At 35.5% G+C, this 17,871-nt stretch overlaps 4 protein-coding genes and 1 non-coding gene across 7 annotated transcripts; 2 read left to right on the plus strand and 3 right to left on the minus strand.

Annotated features, from left to right (window-relative positions):
- Positions 1 to 978: 978 nt before the first annotated feature.
- On the plus strand, positions 979 to 6,194 carry LOC111308859 (putative LRR receptor-like serine/threonine-protein kinase At2g16250). Of its 2 annotated transcripts, XM_022907518.2 has the most exons (4): positions 979 to 3,293; positions 3,727 to 3,855; positions 4,828 to 4,850; positions 5,079 to 6,194. In XM_022907518.2, the coding sequence occupies exons 1-4, from the start codon at positions 1,333 to 1,335 to the stop codon at positions 5,693 to 5,695; spliced, it is 2,730 nt and encodes a 909-aa protein (XP_022763253.2). In that variant the 5' UTR covers positions 979 to 1,332; the 3' UTR covers positions 5,696 to 6,194. The 2 variants fall into 2 exon arrangements, with proteins under 2 accessions (XP_022763253.2, XP_089602340.1); XM_089746214.1 differs by lacking the exon at positions 3,727 to 3,855 and having other exon boundaries at positions 1,193 to 3,293; positions 5,079 to 5,843.
- A 161-nt stretch (positions 6,195 to 6,355) lies between these two features.
- On the minus strand, positions 6,356 to 6,427 carry TRNAQ-CUG (transfer RNA glutamine (anticodon CUG)). The gene has a single exon. It is a non-coding gene; the product is annotated as a tRNA-Gln (tRNA).
- A 1,423-nt stretch (positions 6,428 to 7,850) lies between these two features.
- LOC111308860 (phenylalanine--tRNA ligase alpha subunit, cytoplasmic) lies at positions 7,851 to 12,660 on the minus strand. Of its 2 annotated transcripts, XM_022907519.2 has the most exons (17): positions 12,352 to 12,660; positions 12,063 to 12,152; positions 11,918 to 11,974; positions 11,720 to 11,775; positions 11,526 to 11,618; positions 11,282 to 11,372; positions 10,781 to 10,818; positions 10,382 to 10,420; positions 9,989 to 10,065; positions 9,822 to 9,906; positions 9,643 to 9,739; positions 9,186 to 9,282; positions 8,915 to 8,986; positions 8,581 to 8,647; positions 8,372 to 8,497; positions 8,157 to 8,211; positions 7,851 to 8,043 (listed from the first exon to the last, which is right to left on the minus strand). In XM_022907519.2, exons 1-17 carry the CDS (start codon positions 12,622 to 12,624, stop codon positions 7,990 to 7,992), a joined length of 1,467 nt encoding a protein of 488 aa, XP_022763254.2. In that variant the 5' UTR covers positions 12,625 to 12,660; the 3' UTR covers positions 7,851 to 7,989. The 2 variants fall into 2 exon arrangements, with proteins under 2 accessions (XP_022763254.2, XP_022763255.2); XM_022907520.2 differs by lacking the exon at positions 8,157 to 8,211.
- A 406-nt stretch (positions 12,661 to 13,066) lies between these two features.
- LOC111308861 (NADH dehydrogenase [ubiquinone] iron-sulfur protein 8-B, mitochondrial-like) lies at positions 13,067 to 15,773 on the minus strand. The gene is made up of 8 exons (XM_022907521.2): positions 15,574 to 15,773; positions 15,058 to 15,136; positions 14,645 to 14,698; positions 14,456 to 14,547; positions 14,264 to 14,377; positions 13,689 to 13,756; positions 13,501 to 13,612; positions 13,067 to 13,413 (listed from the first exon to the last, which is right to left on the minus strand). The coding sequence occupies exons 1-8, from the start codon at positions 15,625 to 15,627 to the stop codon at positions 13,318 to 13,320; spliced, it is 669 nt and encodes a 222-aa protein (XP_022763256.2). The 5' UTR covers positions 15,628 to 15,773; the 3' UTR covers positions 13,067 to 13,317.
- A 1,144-nt stretch (positions 15,774 to 16,917) lies between these two features.
- On the plus strand, positions 16,918 to 17,687 carry LOC111308864 (putative CCR4-associated factor 1 homolog 11). The gene is made up of 2 exons (XM_089751413.1): positions 16,918 to 17,183; positions 17,543 to 17,687. The coding sequence occupies exons 1-2, from the start codon at positions 16,918 to 16,920 to the stop codon at positions 17,685 to 17,687; spliced, it is 411 nt and encodes a 136-aa protein (XP_089607539.1).
- Positions 17,688 to 17,871: the final 184 nt, after the last annotated feature.

Genomic DNA, 17,871 nt, shown 5'->3' on the forward strand with positions numbered 1-17,871 from the left:
AATATGCATAAGCCCATTATCCCACAATCATCAAATCTGATTAAAGGAGTTGGGGATTTGGAATTTATTTTTATTTTTATTATTGATAAAACGCCTCAAAACAAAAACCCAACAAAACTTGAAAAAGAAAAAAAGATTGGTGGCCAAAGTATTTGACTAAAAGGAAGCAAGTTCATCAGAATTACCTACTTCCTAAATTAAGCCAAGGGAGTCCCAGATGATGAACCCATCAAAACAGAGACTTTAAAAAAAAAAAAAAAAGAGAAGCAAATGTCTGTTGCTCAAATAGCAAAAGAACAGTTAGTTCCAGCTGCTTAAGAGCTGTCAAATTGGGTCTCTCTCTTTATCACTAGTAAGTAGTAATAATGTAACTTTCCTTAAACCGTTTGATTGACAGAAATTTACCCAAAATTGTCTTTTTATTTTTCCTGTCCAACACCTCCAAATAAAAAACAAAAGAAAACAACATAAACCAAAACAAAAACGGGAAACATGAGAAAACCTGAAGACAATATTACTACAAAAAAATGAAATAAAGAGAGCGAAAGTGATAGAGGAGTGTAGTTTTTTTTTTTTGAAGCTTTGCTTAGCTGGCTTGGGTGGGATTGCCGGAGGTCAAACTAAAAACAGAACCAGCGCCGGACCTGGCTCTGTTGCCAGACCAAAATCACGGAACCACTGGCTCACACCGGTTATTAAGCCCTTCTTTTGTTTCTTACATCATATAGTTCTTACCCTTTTTTTTTTGTCCCTCAAGGTCATCTCTTTCTTCACAAGTTGATTTGTCAGCTCTTAAAAATTAAGCTTTTTTTTTTGTCTGTTTAGAACAAGAGAAAGGCAAGAGAAGGAGTGTAAAAGTCCACCACTTAAGGTTGACCGCCCTCCTTCGCTCTCTCTAGAATTATTATTGATTAATTAATTAATTAAGATTAGTTTTACTACTATTTCTTATATTAATTTTTCTCAAAATTTCTTCTTGTCTCTCTCTTCTTCTCTATTGTTAACTGAAGAAACTGAAGGATTTAGAGAGAGGAAAAAGTGGGTAGAGAGAGGGAGAAAAGAAAACCAAAAGAAGAAGAAGAGAAGTTGATACAGATTCGTTACCAACTGTTTTGAAGAAATAAAAAAAAAATAGAGCTTTGGAGTATCAAGGTAAGAACTTTTTTAGGTTTTTTTTTTTTTTGGGTGAGTCTTCAAAAGAGAAAGAAAGTAACCGTTTTTTTCTATAGTGGGTATCTTTTATTTTTGTCAAATTTTCATTAGACTAAAGAGAAAGAAAGAAAGAAAAAAAAATGAGAATGTTTAGATGATTGGGTTTAGTGTTCATGAGCCATGGTGGATCAGCGTAGCATAGGAGTAGCTTTGTTATATCTCATGTTGTTACTGTTATTTGAGTCTACATTTGAGCAACAAGTGCAGCAGCAGCAGCAGCAGCAGCGACTGAGTTCACGCATTGAGTTAACAGCTTTATTTGAACTCAGATCCTCTTTGGGGCTTAGAAGCAGAGATTGGCCTAGAAAAGTTGACCCTTGTTCAAGGTGGACCGGTATAAGATGTGAAAATGGTAGTGTTATTGGGATTAACATTTCTGGGTTTAGAAGAACAAGGCTCGGTAAACAAAACCCACAGTTTGCTGTTGATTCTCTCGTAAATTTTACGCATTTGGTTTCTTTTAATGCCTCTAGATTCTTGCTTCCTGGTTCTATCCCTGATTGGTTTGGCCGAAGGCTGTTGACATTGCAAGTGTTGGATCTCAGGTCTTGTAATGTCACAGGTGTTATACCTTCGAGTATTGGCAATTTGACTAATTTAACTAGTCTATATTTGCCAGATAATAGGCTCAGTGGGCAAATTCCTTCTACTCTGGGTCAATTGTTAAGCCTTTTAGTTCTTGATCTTTCGAAGAATTCACTTACAGGATCTATTCCATTATCATTTGTTTCACTAAGGAATTTGACAAGTCTTGACATTTCTTCGAACAATTTAAGGGGGTCAATTCCTCCAGGCATTGGAGCCCTTTCAAAGCTACAAAGTCTGAATCTTTCCAACAATAGTTTAATGTCTTCAATACCTTCTCAACTCGGTGACCTTGATAGCTTGGTTGACCTTGATCTCAGCAGCAATGGTTTGTCAGGTTCAGTGCCGCAAGATCTTAGAGGGCTAAGGAATTTGCAGAGAATGATCTTGGGGAACAATGGTCTAAGTGGGTACCTGCCGGTTGATTTGTTCTCTGCTCCAAGTCAGTTGCAGGTTTTAATTTTGAGAAACAATAGTTTCAATGGTGACCTTCCTCAAGTATTATGGTCAATACCTGGGTTGAACCTGCTCGATATCTCTCACAATAATTTCACTGGGCAGCTGCCTACTGCTTTGAATGATAATGCCACTGCTGCAGTTCTTGACATTTCCCAGAACAAGTTTTATGGAGTTCTAACAACTGTACTCAGAAGGTTTAGTTCTACTAATTTGTCTGGAAACTATTTTGAAGGCAGGGTTCCAGATTACGTGCCTGACAATGCATCTCTTAGTAGTAATTGTCTCCAAAATGTGTCAAACCAGAGGACTTTGGTGGAGTGTGTATCATTCTATGCTGAAAGGGGCCTGAGTTTTGATAATTTTGGGCGCCCAAATTCCACAGAACCTTCTGCACCCGAAAGTGGGAATAGCAACAGAAGGATAATTATATTGGCTGCAGTTTTGGGAGGAGCTGGGCTTATTGTGCTATTACTGTTGTTGCTTTTGCTGGTCCTATGTGTCCGTAGACAGAGCACAACAAATCATAGAGGGATTGGTGTGGGACCTGTTCCTGCTGGAGAAACACCTCCTTTACCAGGAGTAGCTATTAATTTTTCAAGTGTTGGTGATTTATTTACATATCAGCAACTTCTTCAAGCCACTGGTGATTTTAGTGATGCAAACCTCATCAAGAATGGTCATTCTGGTGATCTCTTCAGGGGTATCTTAGAAGGTGGGCTTCCTGTTGTCATCAAAAGGATTGATTTGCGGTCGGTTAAAAAGGAAGGATACCTTTTGGAATTGGATTTCTTTAGTAAAGTTTCACATCCACGAGTAGTACCCCTATTGGGACACTGCTTAGAGAAAGAGGATGAAAAATTTTTGGTTTATAAATATATGCCAAATGAGGACTTGTCAAGTTCCTTGTACAGGAAAAACAATTTGGAAGATGATAGTTTACAGTCATTGGATTGGATAACAAGATTAAAAATTGCTATAGGAGCTGCAGAAGGCCTATCTTATCTGCATCATGAATGCACACCGCCCCTTGTCCACAGGTATTTTGGCAGCTTTCTTTTTGTTATGCATAAACTTCCTTCAGTTTGCATGATTCCTTTTCTCATGCATATAAGAACTTTTTGTAAACTGGAATGTAGAGAAACTCACTGGGAAACCTTCAGGGTTCAGTAACATGGCTGGAATTCTAGTTGTTCTTTACATTGGCAAATTATCATATGATGAGGATTTTGTTACAATAATCAGTTTTATTTTTTCCCTTATTCTTTTGGTAGCCAGCACTCTAGTATGTTGCCTTTTCTTTGTATGGTACAGTATTGATAAATCTGCTTACATGAACTATGGGTTGATCATACAAAGCAAATACTTTGCTGGCTCAAGTGTATCTTTAGTTCTTTTGCCTGTGCAATTGATAATTTATTGGCACTAAAAAAACTAGTACAAGCTGTGACATGTTCTCTTTTATTGTTGAAGAGATGTTCAAGCTAGTAGTATCCTTCTTGATGATAAATTTGAAGTGCGGCTAGGGAGCCTGAGTGAGGTCTGCGCTCAAGAAGGCGATGGTCACCAAAATAGAATTACAAGGTTACTGAGGTTGCCACAGTGAGTATTCTGTAGAATTATCTCTGTTCAGATGTTTTCAGATTGTGAAAATACATACATGAATATTTTACCTTGGATAAGATGTTTATTGAGCATGTTCTTGCATGTGGATTTGTTATATCACTCAGTAAATTGCCCAATACATTTGACTTTTTAATAGTTTGTTACTCTCCCAGTAGATGATGGTTTGACATGCTTATATTTTTCAGTAATAAGTTGCCGAAAATTGTTGCCTGCTGCCTTTTTAATGCAAATTTTTATTGATTAGTTTCATGGGTTTCCTTCTGCTAATTGTGGATAACACTGGATTTTTGTGATTTTGCTTCCTTTAGCTGTCATGAGTTCTAGATGTATAAAAGTTTTTGCTTAGGTTTTGTGATAAAATCAACCTTCTTTTTACCAGAATCAAGCTGAGGGTCTAATGTCTATAGTTTTTGGATTGAAAATCCTAATTGAACAGTGTGGTTGTTCTATATTTTAACTAAAAACAACAGACTGGCAGAACATGGTATTGTGAACCTTTGGAAAGTTAAGCCCGCCTGTTATCTTATGTGCACAGTGCAGTGGATTGCTTCACTGTCGTCCTCATATTTTTCCTGGACATAAACATGTTTGCTTGACTTGAAGGGATGAACCCAAGATCAGTCTTTTAACATATGATGCAGTAGAAAGCTGGCAATTTACATGTTAAATAAAATGTTATATTCTGCTATGTTATCTACAATACATGTATAGACTTTAGATGTTTCAAAACCTGGAGCAATGCCAGACCCATATGCGTCCACAATCACTGTAAACTAGTAATTAGCAAATGGCATATTATGTTTCTGCCTCTCTATTTTCTATTTTTGGATTTTATTGCTGTTTCAAACAAAATGTATGGAGTTGTATCATTGTTATTTATTTTCACGCTCTTTATGCTTCTTTTACCCAATAAAGGTTGTCATGCAGTTTTTTCTTTGTTTCATGCAGGTCATCCGAACAAGGTTCTTCAGGTATGTGCACATTTTATTTGTAAAATTTCACTTTATTTTAGATCTCAATCTTTATCTCCTGGCTGTTCATTCGTTTGTTTTGTTAGCTTAACATGTTTGTTGCATCTCTTATACGGTTGCAATTATTATTTGATTAATTAGCAACCCTTTGCATTCAGCTTCAAATTTTGATACAATTAAACCCTAAACCAATTTCTGAAACTTCTTTTTTATTTGTAAAATGGCCAGATTCATCTACAGCATTATGTGCCTATGATGTTTACTGCTTTGGGAAGGTTTTACTTGGGTTGGTAACAGGTAAGCTGGACATCAGTGGATCGAGTGATACCCAGATGAAGGAATGGTTAGAACAGACACTACCATATATCAGTATATATGATATGGAGCTTGTGACCAAAATTTTGGATCCATCTCTTCTCGTGGATGAGGATCTTTTGGAGGAAGTCTGGGCCATGGCCATTGTTGCCAGGTCTTGTCTCAATCCCAAACCTTCTAGGCGTCCCCTAATGAGATATATTCTAAAAGCTTTGGAAAATCCTTTGAGGGTGGTAAGGGAAGATAATTCAAGCTCAGCAAGGCTTAGAACAATCTCCTCAAGAGGATCTTGGAATGCTGCTCTTTTTGGGAGCTGGCGTAGAAGCTCTTCTGATGTAGCAGTTATTCCAGCAGCCTCCACTGCTAGAGTAGAAGGGGGAAGTAGTTTCAAACAGTCAGGAACGACAGGTTCACAGGGCAGTACTTACAATGGTGGAGGTGACAACTCATCTTCACGGAGACGGCATTCTAAGGAGATATTCCCAGAACCACGTGAAACACAAGGTATAGAAATACAGGATCGGGACTAACGGAGAGGTTAATATGTTCACAATTCTTTCTTAATAAGACAGCAGGCTTACCCATTTGAGTTCCTGCTAGTTGGCACCTGATGAAGCTCTTATTAGTTTTGGAGGTAAAATGGGTTTCAAGCTGATATTTGCATTAAATCGGGAGGCTTCGAGATGCACATATCTTCTTTAGATTTTCATTGACAACTAAGTTTTGTGAAGTCAAGTCTCATGGACAGTGCTTTTAGTTTTGTGATTGGATCAGGATTGATAAATGATGGGCAGAGAAAGGGATGCTATTGACCATAATGGTTCATAATTGTTTGACAGCTTGTTTTCGGTTTAAAGCAAGCTACAATTTTTTTCTGTAATTGATCTTTGTTTGTGTTCCTTTTGTGCAATGTAAATTGTAATTGTGGAGGATTCCTTCATTCAGATAAGATTTTCAGCTGTCAGAAAGACAGCCATGAAAATCAAGAGAAAAAGAAAGTATACTGATTTTTTTTTCTTGGTGTTACTATGGACATGTGAATTGTGATACCATGACTCTCTATCACCGGATGCTTCTAAAATGATTAATGTTGACTTGAGAAAAGTATATGTAATATGTTTTTCCAAGAAAAACAGCTTTTTCTCAAGAAAATGGAATTTCAAAAAAACAAAAAAAGAAAGGAAAAGTGAAGGTTCCACCGAGATTTGAACTCGGGTTACTGGATTCAGAGTCCAATGTCCTGACCACTAGACCATGGAACCTTTCATGATAAATGATTTCATGATAAATGATTTCAAATTAAACTTAGAAACTCAGAATCCATAGAAAATGCTTTCTCGCCCTCCACACCATCCTAACCATCCCCTGCCACCACACCAGACTCTGTCCTCCGTACTCATAACTGAATAATCACGTCCATCCTCATCCTCCATCAGCAGTATCGAGATTCCGTACAACCTAACGACTGTAACCTGACAAGTTATAGTTCCACTTCAACCAAAAACCAAAACATCCTAGAAATGTCCCTCGTCCATAAACGCGCCCCGCAATTTCCGGGTTCCATTTATACAAATTCCCTAGAAAACGAATAGGATGGTGATCATGATAATGCGGGCGCTTAAGATAAGAAGGAAGGAATGTAAAAGCGAAGGTGTGTAAGGGAGCAGTGAAGAAGGGCAAATTTGGAATTACGAATTCAACGAATTTGGTTAATAGGCTGTCAGAATTAATTGATCAAGTGATGATTGAAGCGGCTGCATTAAAAAAGGTTGTCTGAGATTTGCAGATTCTATGTTTAATGTTGTTGCTAAGGTTGTTATTGATGACTCCAATGTCGTTCCTGTTACAAGGCAAGACATAAAAATGTCTTAAAGTAAAAAATAAAAAAGATAATGTTTTTAAGGAAATAGAAATTATTAATGTCTTTGTTATATTGATAGTTAACTGTATCGGTGGTTGAAGTGGTCGAAGTAGTTGAAGCACAATAACCTCTCACATCGTAAAATTGCAAAGCTAATATGCATGTCTTAAGGAAATCTTGATTCTATAAGACGGCTTGTCGAGTAGTTGAAGACAGTTGATGTTAAAAGGCTTTTGAAATCTGGCGATGATATTTTGCAACCTAGAATTGAAGAATTGGATGAGATTGTTGAGTTTTTGGAGAGTAATGGACTTACTAGGGAATTGGATGGGTTTTGTTATTATACCCCTAGTCCAGAGGTCTTGGACTTGCAGTATAGGAAAAAGGCTCAAGGTTAATGTATAGTTTTTTCTGTCACTTGGATATGAGTTAGATAGCTGGGTTACTTTCATACGAAGTAGATCTCCAAGTATGGATATCTACGAAGAACAATGGTGCTTCCCTTGCAGGTTGTGATTGAGTTTCCTAGGTAAGCAACGCTATCGAGAGCGGAAATGATCATTTTTTTTTTCTTTTTTGGTCTCCTTATGTTCATTTATCTATTTCATTAAAATCAGTTGTGATAAAGAAAAGATTGTATATTAGAGACAAAATGAGGTAATAGCAGAACAGTTTGCATGCAATAATTCTAAGCCCTGCACGATATCTGAACTATAACACTGAATCTGCATAGGAAAGAGTTGTCCTTCACCGTCAATGCAAGAAAGTTCCACGTTGCCCGTCAACATGGGACAAAGGGAAAATCAGATCACAGCACAGAAATGGAAAGAAAAGAAACCAAAAATATCTGATATAACCATTGCTCTTGTATATGCTATAAAAGTACATGGGCAAAGTGTATTGGTGGTATCCTTTGTTCAATTAGAATAAACAAAGAACGGAATGACAAGAATATCCCATAATCTAATTAATTCCAAGGCGACAGATAGGGTTTCGTTTGATGAGACTAAGATCCACCTGCAATAACAACCACGCATAAGTAAATTCCATCTGAAAACCACTACACAGTGAGAAGACTGTATATCAGCATATATATATATATGCACACACACACACAAATATATTAGTACCTTGTGTCCAAACAGATCCCTAATGTTATCGATTCCGTAGAGTATCATAGTTGGTCTAAGTCACGCAAATAAAAACAAAATATCAAGACATTGTTCAAATTTTGCTCAAAAGAAGCTTTTGAAGTAGATGTCAAAAGACTGAATTAAAATATTTCATTCATAACTTTCTTCAGAAAAAATATAACAATACCAGGTTATAACTTCTTAGTTCTTACCTTTCAAGGGAAAGGCCCCAAGCAATAACACGAACATCCTCTGGGAATCCCATTGGAAGCAACATTTCAGGTCTAAACATTCCAGAATTCCCAATTTCCACCCATTTCTTCAAGCCTTCATGATAACTGATGAAAACAAGAATGATCTATCAAATTGATATTTACCTACCAGGTAATAAACCCATCAAGAAAAATATGAGACATATCACCTGAATATCTCCATGCTGGGTTCAGTATATGGGTTGTAAGCAGGCTTGAAACGCAACTTGGACATTCCTGAAAGAGATCATAGCAAAATTGTTACCATCAATTACATTACTCTCATTTTTACCATCACCAAAAATTACTAAGGCAGCTCTTGTGGAATCCATCTCAGGATGATAAGTAGCATATCACCAGACAGATACACCAACTGTTACATGACAAACTTTATCCAGAAAGACTACAGGCTTCAATAAATTAAACCATAAAAATTTAAACACTTAGTCCAATTTATTTCACAATGCTGCTATGGTACTCTATTCTTGCATCGATGATCATTACCTAGTCGTGAGAAGAAGTCATTCAGAACACCAATCAAGTCACCAAGAGTAAGCCCCCGGTCACATACCAAACCTATAAATTCAAATGGTCAGTGAATCATTAGATGCATTCCCAAAAAAAAAAAAAAAAACACTAATCAGATAGTTGAGATAACAAAAGCAGTGCAATAGAGGTTGGTCCACAACTTGGATCCAGTTAACGTAACCAGAACTTAGACTGAGTAAAAAGACAAAACTAGTGCAGTAGATACATGCAGCCTATAATTAATTACCTTCAATCTGATGGAACTCTGCAAGATGAGTTCGGTCCACAGATTCATTTCTGAACACACGATCTATAGAGAAATATCTTTTGGGGGCAAAAGGTTGCTGAAGATAAAATCATAAAGGAAATGAATATTAACATTCACAGATATCAATAATGATGCAACCGACATCAACTGTTAAGACAGCATACAATACACCTCTCTTTTTTTCCCATATGAAAGTCAAATTTAACAATATAACAGAGATCCTGACATTGATGGATTATACTTGCAAATTGCAATCAACAGTATTGTGCAGTGCAGGTAATTACAATGGTTGTATGATGCATTAGCATTAAAGCAGTATATAATAGTTTAGAAATCCAAATTTAGTTTATGAGAAAAGCTTAAGAAAATAAGGGCTTTTAAATTTAGGAGAAACAGTAAGTTGGAAGTGGTTACATGTAACGAGAGACAATCAAACCTTTGCTAGAGTATAGAGCATTCTAGTGGAGACAGCAGTTGTATGAGTACGCAGCAGGTTTTTGTTTGCTTCCTCTCTTTTCCAGTCATACATATATCTTTGGAAAAGTAAACAAATAAGTTAATCAATTTCATGTTCGTGACATATGGAAGTAAGACTACCAGAGAAAAACATCTTACCCCCTGGAGCCATAACCACCAGATTCATGAACACGCTTCACCAACTGAACATAATCTTCAGGCAGTTCCCTTGTAGTGGATGGAGCTGCAGATGTATGCTCCAAATAAATACCCAAAGAAGAGTAGAAAAGGCATACGCGTTAGTCAATCAGTCAATCGAGGCATACCTTCCAGAAAGAATGTATCGTGTGAATCACGAGCAGGGTGTTGCTGTGGTTGGAACAATGCATCAAAGTTCCAGAAGCTACAAGTGAAAAAAGATATAGGATAACAACTTTAGAAACAAATTTATTCTTGTCAGACATGAAAGGAAAGAATTAATGACAACGTAAATGTAGGATTTCAGGTTCCTTCCAACCATATTTTTGTTAAAACATTATCTTATTCAGAATGCTTAAAGACACCCTTAGAAAACTGGAGGCATGTATATGTTCTTTTCTCAGGTTTCCTATATTTAACAGGTATATGTTGCTTTCTCAAAGAAGCTCCACTTGCAATCAACTATCACAGAAACAACATGAGCATGCAAAAAAGAGCTGGCTAATGGCTATGTCAACTACCTGCTTTCAACGAAATTGTTTGTTGGCATCTCCTCAAAACTGCAGTCAGCATAAAATGAAAATATCTATATCAATATCAAAGTTGAAAACAAAAATACTGCAAAAACAATCATCTCAACTAGCAGAGAGAAAAGAGTGCAAATGAACATTAATATTAAAGAAAGCAGCATTATGATAACATGGCATAATTTATGGTAATGCCAAGTAACATTTTCAATCATCATAAAAAATAATAAAGTCAAGGCAAGGTGAAGAGTGTTGTATATCCACTATGAGTTGATATCCATATGTGATTTTCACGCAGCATCATCATCACCATGTAAGATAAACAGTTATAAACTAGTACGTAAGATCTGAATGGACATATATATAAGATTTATATCAAAGCTCCAAACTCACCCCATCTGAAGAAATATGTTCTTCAATTGTTGTTTCACCTGAATATAAAATGAGGCTAAAAAAATATTAATACCATATAAATGGGATGCTTAAGCCAACAAAAATTAAGGTGTCATCAATGAAAAGGGCCATGGTGAAACAACTTCCTAAGAAAACCATTTGCATCATATTCTATATAATAGATAGTTTTCATGGATTTAGATATAGGCATTGCAACGAATTTAATAATAAAAAGGTCTTTTTCAGCCCAAAAGAAAAGCCCAACTTAAATATCCCCATGAAAATTATACTCTCATGACAACTTTTCTTCAGTTCATTTTTTATGGCAGCCATGAAATATCAACCTTTATCGATGGTTTATATACAAATGATATTAAAACCGCATCGTTCATAAAGTTAATACCTATATTTATAAGGCTGATATGTATCATTTGTATTTTCATCGGTTATGCATTTGCTAAAAGTTAAATGAAGTTGACAAATAAATAGTCCTATCCTTGCCTTGAGCAATGGGTGAAGATGACCAGCTTCAGCAGGTGGTCCTTTAGCATTGAAGTTATATTCTTTGAACTCTAATTCCTTCCAATCACCCCTAAAAGATAGAAACCAAATATAAATATCAGTCCAAGAAAAAATCCCTCTGGAGCAAAGCACAATGGTTAACTAATAAGACAAAATTGAGGTGTTTCAACTTCACTAATGAAATTCTAACTTCTCGTGCATATTTATAACGTCTATGTTGTACCTCTGTAGATTCTCTCTAGTCAAATCAGTGGCAACTTTCTTTCTTTTTGGGGCATAGTTAGGCCCTTTACTCACTGAGTAACCCTTCCATGTCCTAAAACAACATATAATTGGGAAAGTATCAGCAATGTGAATAAAATATACATCCACTGAAAGAAAAATGATAAAAGATCAGGTAAGGGGCTAGATGATTACTGTGCAACAATAAGCTTCCTTGCTCTAAGTGAGTTAATATCTTCCTTGCCAAGTGTCTGTAGTAAAAAACCAACTTTAATAAGTAAATTGAAAGGAAGAAACAATACCAAAACCAATCACATCAATTCAATAAGAAAACTTTTGAAGGAAAGAGCTAACTAAGAAAAAAAAGAGGAAGCTATTAAACTGGTGAAACACCTGTCCATCTTGTATTCTTATAAGCAAATTCTTGACCTTGTCTTCCACATGTTGAACCTAGACCAAAGCAAAAACAGTAGGGATAAATAACATAATCACATAAAACATGAGCAGTCATAAAACATTAACCATATAGAATGATTACTTTTCTGGAAACTTGCTTTCCCATATCGACCCATTTGTTTTTTCCAGCTTGTGAGCAGCCAATTTTGAAAAGTGAAGGGTCTAGCTTTTTCTGCACCAATGCACAGTTCCAAAAATTACATGTTAGCAAATTGCTTAGAAATATATTTAAAGAAATCTTTTTTAAAAGCAGAACCCAATAAAGTTTTAGCATTAAACGAAGATAATACTAATTGAAACCGCAATTTCAATAGAGTAAAGGAAGACCCAGAATTGAAAATGAAGTAAAAAAAAAAGAGCAACGGACTGACCTGTAGTTCATCTTTAGAAATGGAGCCTTCTGAAGGGATAGCTAAGAAGAGTTGAACTTCGGGGGATCCTTCGGCAGCGTACTTTTTACCCTCGTCGGTGAGCACCCAACTCTCCCTTTTAATGTCCTGGGCATCGATGTAACGGAAACCGTGGAGGCTCTTGATGACATTAACGACGTCGTTGTGGTGGAGACCATGTTGGGATGCGAATTGTCCTGAATCTGGGATCTCTTCGTGGGTGGCCAAGTAACCCAGTATTGCGTCCTCCGCCATTGCTGCTTGCCGTGTTTAACTGTCCTCAGTGCGTTTGGAGTTTGGACTTCCTGTTCTACCATAAAGCCTACCCTCACGCTGAGTTGGATTGCGTTGCTCCAACAAGAAAAAATTTTAGGTCAAAAATAGCAATAGTCCAACTTTAATCCAACGCCGCTGGCTGCGGGCCTCAGATTTGGGCTCTGTCTGTCGCTTTGTGATTGGGCTTCTGAATGCAACTGTAATGCAATGATAAGCCTATCATGAAAATAACCCCTGGAATTTAGAAATCCTACTTGCAGCGTGGATCGATTAATAATTTCTGAGACCCATGCCCATTTAAGAACGTGCCTCAGAAGAGGTTCATTCTGATCAAGAAAATCATACGATGACCGACAATTCCAAACCAAAGATCAAATATACTGATTCCATAACATCAATCTCTTAAATGGAAAAACAAAAATCACATAAAACTTGCCTCTTCTCATTTGGCTAAGGTTTTACAACTTGAAATTTGTTTTCCTGAATATAGGATATTTTTATCCACCATTGCCTTCACATGTAGCAAAAACAAAATAGCTCATCCGGATACATTCACAAAGTCACAATGGCCAAAATACATAGTATATGCAAGACCATGCATCTATCGTTTTATTTTTCAGCAAAAGGACAGCAGCTGCTGTCGGAGCAAGAAGGAAAATGGAGGAGCAAATATCAGCGATAAAGGCTTTCAGATCTGAGATTCTCCGCAATCTCAGTTTCCCATCGGTCACCATTCTCAAGCAGCTTCTCTTTGTCATACAGCAGCTCCTGCAACATTGAGAATAACTAATTTACTTCACAACTAGCAAGCGACAATGGACATTTAAGATTGATTTAATTGAACGGAAGACAAACCTCATGAGTCTCGGTGGCAAATTCAAAGTTGGGTCCTTCAACAATTGCATCGACAGGACATGCCTCTTGGCAGAGTCCACAGTAGATACACTTAGTCATGTCAATGTCATACCTGTAAAGTTGAACTACTGTAAGACAGAAGACAACAATAACAGAAGTAGAAAATAAAAATGAGAGAGAAATTCAACCTAGTAGTCCGACGACTTCCATCCTCTCGTTCCTCAGCTTCTATTGTGATTGCCTGTGCTGGGCATATCTGATAAACCACCATCACTTCATGAACTATATCATAATAGTAAATCCATATATTTAATAAAGATGACAGAAGCTTAATCAGGATTTAATAACGGATAGGACTAGTAAAATTCATCAGCAAACCCAAGCGCCGTTTGACTGGGTCCAATTTTTCACGGATTGCTGACTCTCCAAGTTAAGCAAAGGCAGACACTAGTCTTCCTTTCTATAAAGAGGGTATAATAGAGACAATTTACACCACAAATATAGTAAACCAATTTTTTATGAACTTTACCAAGTGACCATAATATCCATTTAGGTGCCAATATGTTACCCTAAAACAACAGCATACCGACTTAAAGGTAAAGCCCCCAGGCACTCCCATTTCCAGTCAGGTGTCCAAACCGGAGGGAAGGGGATACTTTCTACCCAGGTTGATAATTATCATCTCACATTGAATCACTGCATGCGGTATCACTCCCACCAAATAAAAGAAGTAAGTTAGATAACAGGGTAATTTTGAACTTACAGCTTCGCAAAGTTTACAGGCAATGCAACGTTCCTCTCCAGTTGGATATCGGCGGAGAGCATGTTCCCCTCGAAAACGTGGGCTCAATGGACCCTTCTCAAATGGATAGTTAATCTGCACAAGGAAAGACAGGTTTTCATCATACATGTGATTCAATCTAAGCCCAAAGAAAACGATCAGGAATACACTTACAGTAACTTTTCTGTCAAAGAAGTACTTGAGAGTCAGCATGAGACCTCGAACCATTTCAGTTAGAAACAATGTGTTTATGCTTCGCTCAAAAACTGCCATTGATAAGAATATAAAAAACATTCATTACCAAAATAAAAATGAATTACTAAAAAGTAATGGAAACAGAAACATTTCAGTGCACCATATTACCAGAACTCCAGTCTTTAGAAATCTCCTTAGCAAGCTGTTCTCTTTCCTCATCATCTACGGTTTACACACATGAAAACATACATAAGCCAAGACATCTAATATCAAGCAAAATTGCAGTCTTACAAAAATGAAGTCCCATCAAACACTGGGATTGGTGGTTATGCATGAAAAAGGTTGTTAGAGGCCTTTCTTATGATTTTCAAGTAGAACAGTGCCATAAAAACTAAAAGGAATTTATTCCCCATTGGAGGCTCTTTCAAAACTCAAAACATATCTCACCATTAATAATAAAAAACAATTCCTATGATTCACATTCTTAATTTTAAATCCATCTTCCACAGAATTCTTAATAATTTCCCATTTCAAAATAATAATATTATAATAAAAATTAAGAACATAGAGAAAGGCAAGACCTTTCTTGGTGCTGTAGGAGTGTGCACTGAGTCGCAGCCCATCGTGTTGTGAACCCAACAACGCTTGCCTCGACACAGCCTATAAATATATAGCCAAAAAAATAAGTTAACGAGCCAATAATGATACACAAATCCTAGACAAATCATAAAAATTCTGACAAGAATTGAGTTAATAGCTTTTCAGTAGATATAGCAACTAAAACAGCAAATGCCTTGGTTTATTGAAATTTTGAAGGAAGAAAAAAAAAAGAAGTTCAATATTATAAACGACATAGAATAAGTCTCTAACCTAAATCTAACTTTGGAGCCTTGCCCTTTTCCATAATTTCGTTTCTAAATTACATTATCACATGCCAGAAAATAACATTTTAATTCCCACTGTCTATCAAAAATTTATAATGAAAAAACGAATATCAATTCCTTGAAAGTATAAACCTAGGGCATAACTCGGAAAGAAATTAAAAAAAAAAAAAATCGTTAGCATTGGTGGAGAACAGGAAAATGAGTTCTTCTTACAAGGTGTCGAGCTCGGACAGCGTTGAGAGAGTTACGAGCGAAGATCGCAGCCATTGATTTTGATTGTCGGTAGCGGAAATCTGACGGATGAAGACGATTTGCTCTTCGCCGGTCGCAGCTGTAAAACAAAGAAAGTGAAATACCTTCCTTCCTGATTAATTGGGGATTTTCACTTTTCAGATATTTTTTTTGCTGATGATGCCTTCGATCGGCTAGTTCTAGACAACGACGTTTTAGCTAGTGCAATTGTTAGCCCATTACACTAATATGGACTTCTAAATGTGGGCTTAACGATGGTACGGCCCAAAGAGAATATTCAAATTTAACGGTGTCGTTTTAGTTAAATCTGATACGACACCATTTTTTGCAACCCATGAAAGAAGAAAAAAAATAGGATTATATGGTATTTTATTTTAGTAAAAAAATATAATGAAAAAATAAGAAAATAAATTTATCGTTTTAACTTCATGACTTTTTTTTTCATGTCATGTCATTTTTAAAATTATTTTTTAAATTGTAAAAATATTCTTTACTTGCTCTAAAATTATAAATATGATGGTAAATTTTTTTCAAAATTAAAATTATAATAATAAAATTACACTAAATTAATGATAAATTTGGACGACTTGGATAAATATAATGATACATTTACACATCATCTCAATAAAAAATAATAAATTTGTGGACTACAATTTGATCAAATTTCAATTAGTTAACATTGAATGTACAAATATATCCAAGTAAAAAAATTGATTTTTATGAAAAATATAAAATAAATTGTGTTTAAAATAGTTTATTTAAAAAAAAAAAAAAACTAACCAATTAAAATTTAATACGCCCATTGTTTTAGTGTCTTTTCCATTTTTTGATCTCTCAAAACAGTCTTTTTTTTTTATACTTAATAATTTAATATCCTTATTTTCTATTATAAATTTAAAATTTTAAGTTTTTTTTTTTTTTTACTTTTTAAGATTAAAAAGCAAGAGACATCAATTTGATTAAAAATTTAAATATACCAAAATCAGTAATATTTTATTACTATTCTCGCAAAAAAAATTAATTATTAGGACATAATGTGGTTAGATTAGGGAAAAAAATATTTATTAAAAAAATATATTCTTATTCTCTACCATCATTGTTGATAAATTTTAGAAAAATAATCCCATTAAAGAAGTTCGTATTATATGGTCAATGGAGGAAAATGGAATAAGATTATATTATATCCATGGATTGGGCCTGGGTTGATTTGGTCTGGGGACGTTTGGTGGGTCTGTCCACTTACTCTTTCCTAATTACAATGGGAATTATGAAATCCATAAATAGGGATGGTGAAAGAAAAAAAAAATGACGGGGCCTTGCAAGAAACCGGCGATAGCAAGGCCAGTGTTTGCAGAAGATCTGGAATGTGAGTTTGTGATAATTCAGAGTGTAATTGTAAAGCATCTTTTTATGTTCATGGACACCGATTTTTTTGGTACGATTTTCAAGTTAAATAAACTGATCATCCAACAGGATAATTCTGTTATCAACTATCGGTACATGAACGTCAATGTCAACGCCCTCAAAATAATCCAACTTGGATTAACCTTCTCTGATTCTCAAGATAATTTGTCAGATTTTGGTACTCCCTCTTGTTAGATATAGGAATTCATTTTTAAAGACTTCGATATAAAAAAAGATCGTCATGCTTATGACTCAATTCAATTACTTAAGTAATAAAGTATTGATTTTGTGAAGAATAAGAAAAAGATTATTGATTCGAGGGTCTTTGCGATGATGGTTTAGAATTTTGAATTGTTATTCAATCGTTTCAGTGTATTGACTTGAATAACTTATCACAGCTCTTATGATTTTGGTTTTTTAGTGAAATTTTGATAAATTAACCACTGCCATATAATCTCCAATCATTTATGAGACAATTGGTTTATTTCTTTTATTACAAAATTTTCGACATTAAGCACACTTTCAGGTTCTTTGACTTGCATGATGGCCTGGAGAAGGTAGCTAAAATTTTAAATGTTGTTCGTGTTGCTGGATTGAACCATCAAACAAAATCGGATAGTTTGATCACCCTTCAGCGTTTTATGACGTTTAAGGAATCAAGGGCTTTCTAATGCAACCAGACAAATAGAAAGCTGCCTGTACGGATTAGTTTCAGCACTAGGATGATGATTTTTTTCCGGTGATTTTCTTGTATGAAATTTATTTCTTAGTCAATTTGAACTTATTTTCAACAACAATTTCTTATTGCTTACATGTTAAGTTACATTGATAATGAAAAAGAAAATAAAAAAGGAA

Source organism: Durio zibethinus, chromosome 2, assembly GCF_047325235.1.
Source record: "Durio zibethinus cultivar Kanyao isolate XHJ-2024 chromosome 2, ASM4732523v1, whole genome shotgun sequence".
NCBI classification, from domain to species: Eukaryota; Viridiplantae; Streptophyta; class Magnoliopsida; order Malvales; family Malvaceae; genus Durio; species Durio zibethinus.

Excerpts from the sequence above, each read along its gene's own strand:
- LOC111308859 (XM_022907518.2), top strand. The coding sequence starts at position 1,333 with ATGGTGGATCAGCGTAGCATAGGAGTAGCTTTGTTATATCTCATGTTG. Across the intron at positions 3,856-4,827 it reads AGGTTACTGAGGTTGCCACA|GTCATCCGAACAAGGTTCTT; the intron begins GTGAGTATTCTG and ends TGTTTCATGCAG. Across the intron at positions 4,851-5,078 it reads ATCCGAACAAGGTTCTTCAG|ATTCATCTACAGCATTATGT; the intron begins GTATGTGCACAT and ends TAAAATGGCCAG.
- LOC111308860 (XM_022907519.2), bottom strand. The coding sequence starts at position 12,624 with ATGGCGGAGGACGCAATACTGGGTTACTTGGCCACCCACGAAGAGATC. Across the intron at positions 10,066-10,381 it reads AACAATTTCGTTGAAAGCAG|CTTCTGGAACTTTGATGCAT; the intron begins GTAGTTGACATA and ends TTTCACTTGTAG. Across the intron at positions 9,740-9,821 it reads GGTGGTTATGGCTCCAGGGG|ATATATGTATGACTGGAAAA; the intron begins GTAAGATGTTTT and ends ACTTTTCCAAAG.
- LOC111308861 (XM_022907521.2), bottom strand. The coding sequence starts at position 15,627 with ATGGCTGCGATCTTCGCTCGTAACTCTCTCAACGCTGTCCGAGCTCGA. Across the intron at positions 15,137-15,573 it reads CTGTCCGAGCTCGACACCTT|GCTGTGTCGAGGCAAGCGTT; the intron begins GTAAGAAGAACT and ends ATATATTTATAG. Across the intron at positions 13,613-13,688 it reads GGAAGTCGTCGGACTACTAG|GTATGACATTGACATGACTA; the intron begins GTTGAATTTCTC and ends TCAACTTTACAG.
- LOC111308864 (XM_089751413.1), top strand. The coding sequence starts at position 16,918 with ATGACGGGGCCTTGCAAGAAACCGGCGATAGCAAGGCCAGTGTTTGCA. Across the intron at positions 17,184-17,542 it reads TCTGATTCTCAAGATAATTT|GTTCTTTGACTTGCATGATG; the intron begins GTCAGATTTTGG and ends GCACACTTTCAG.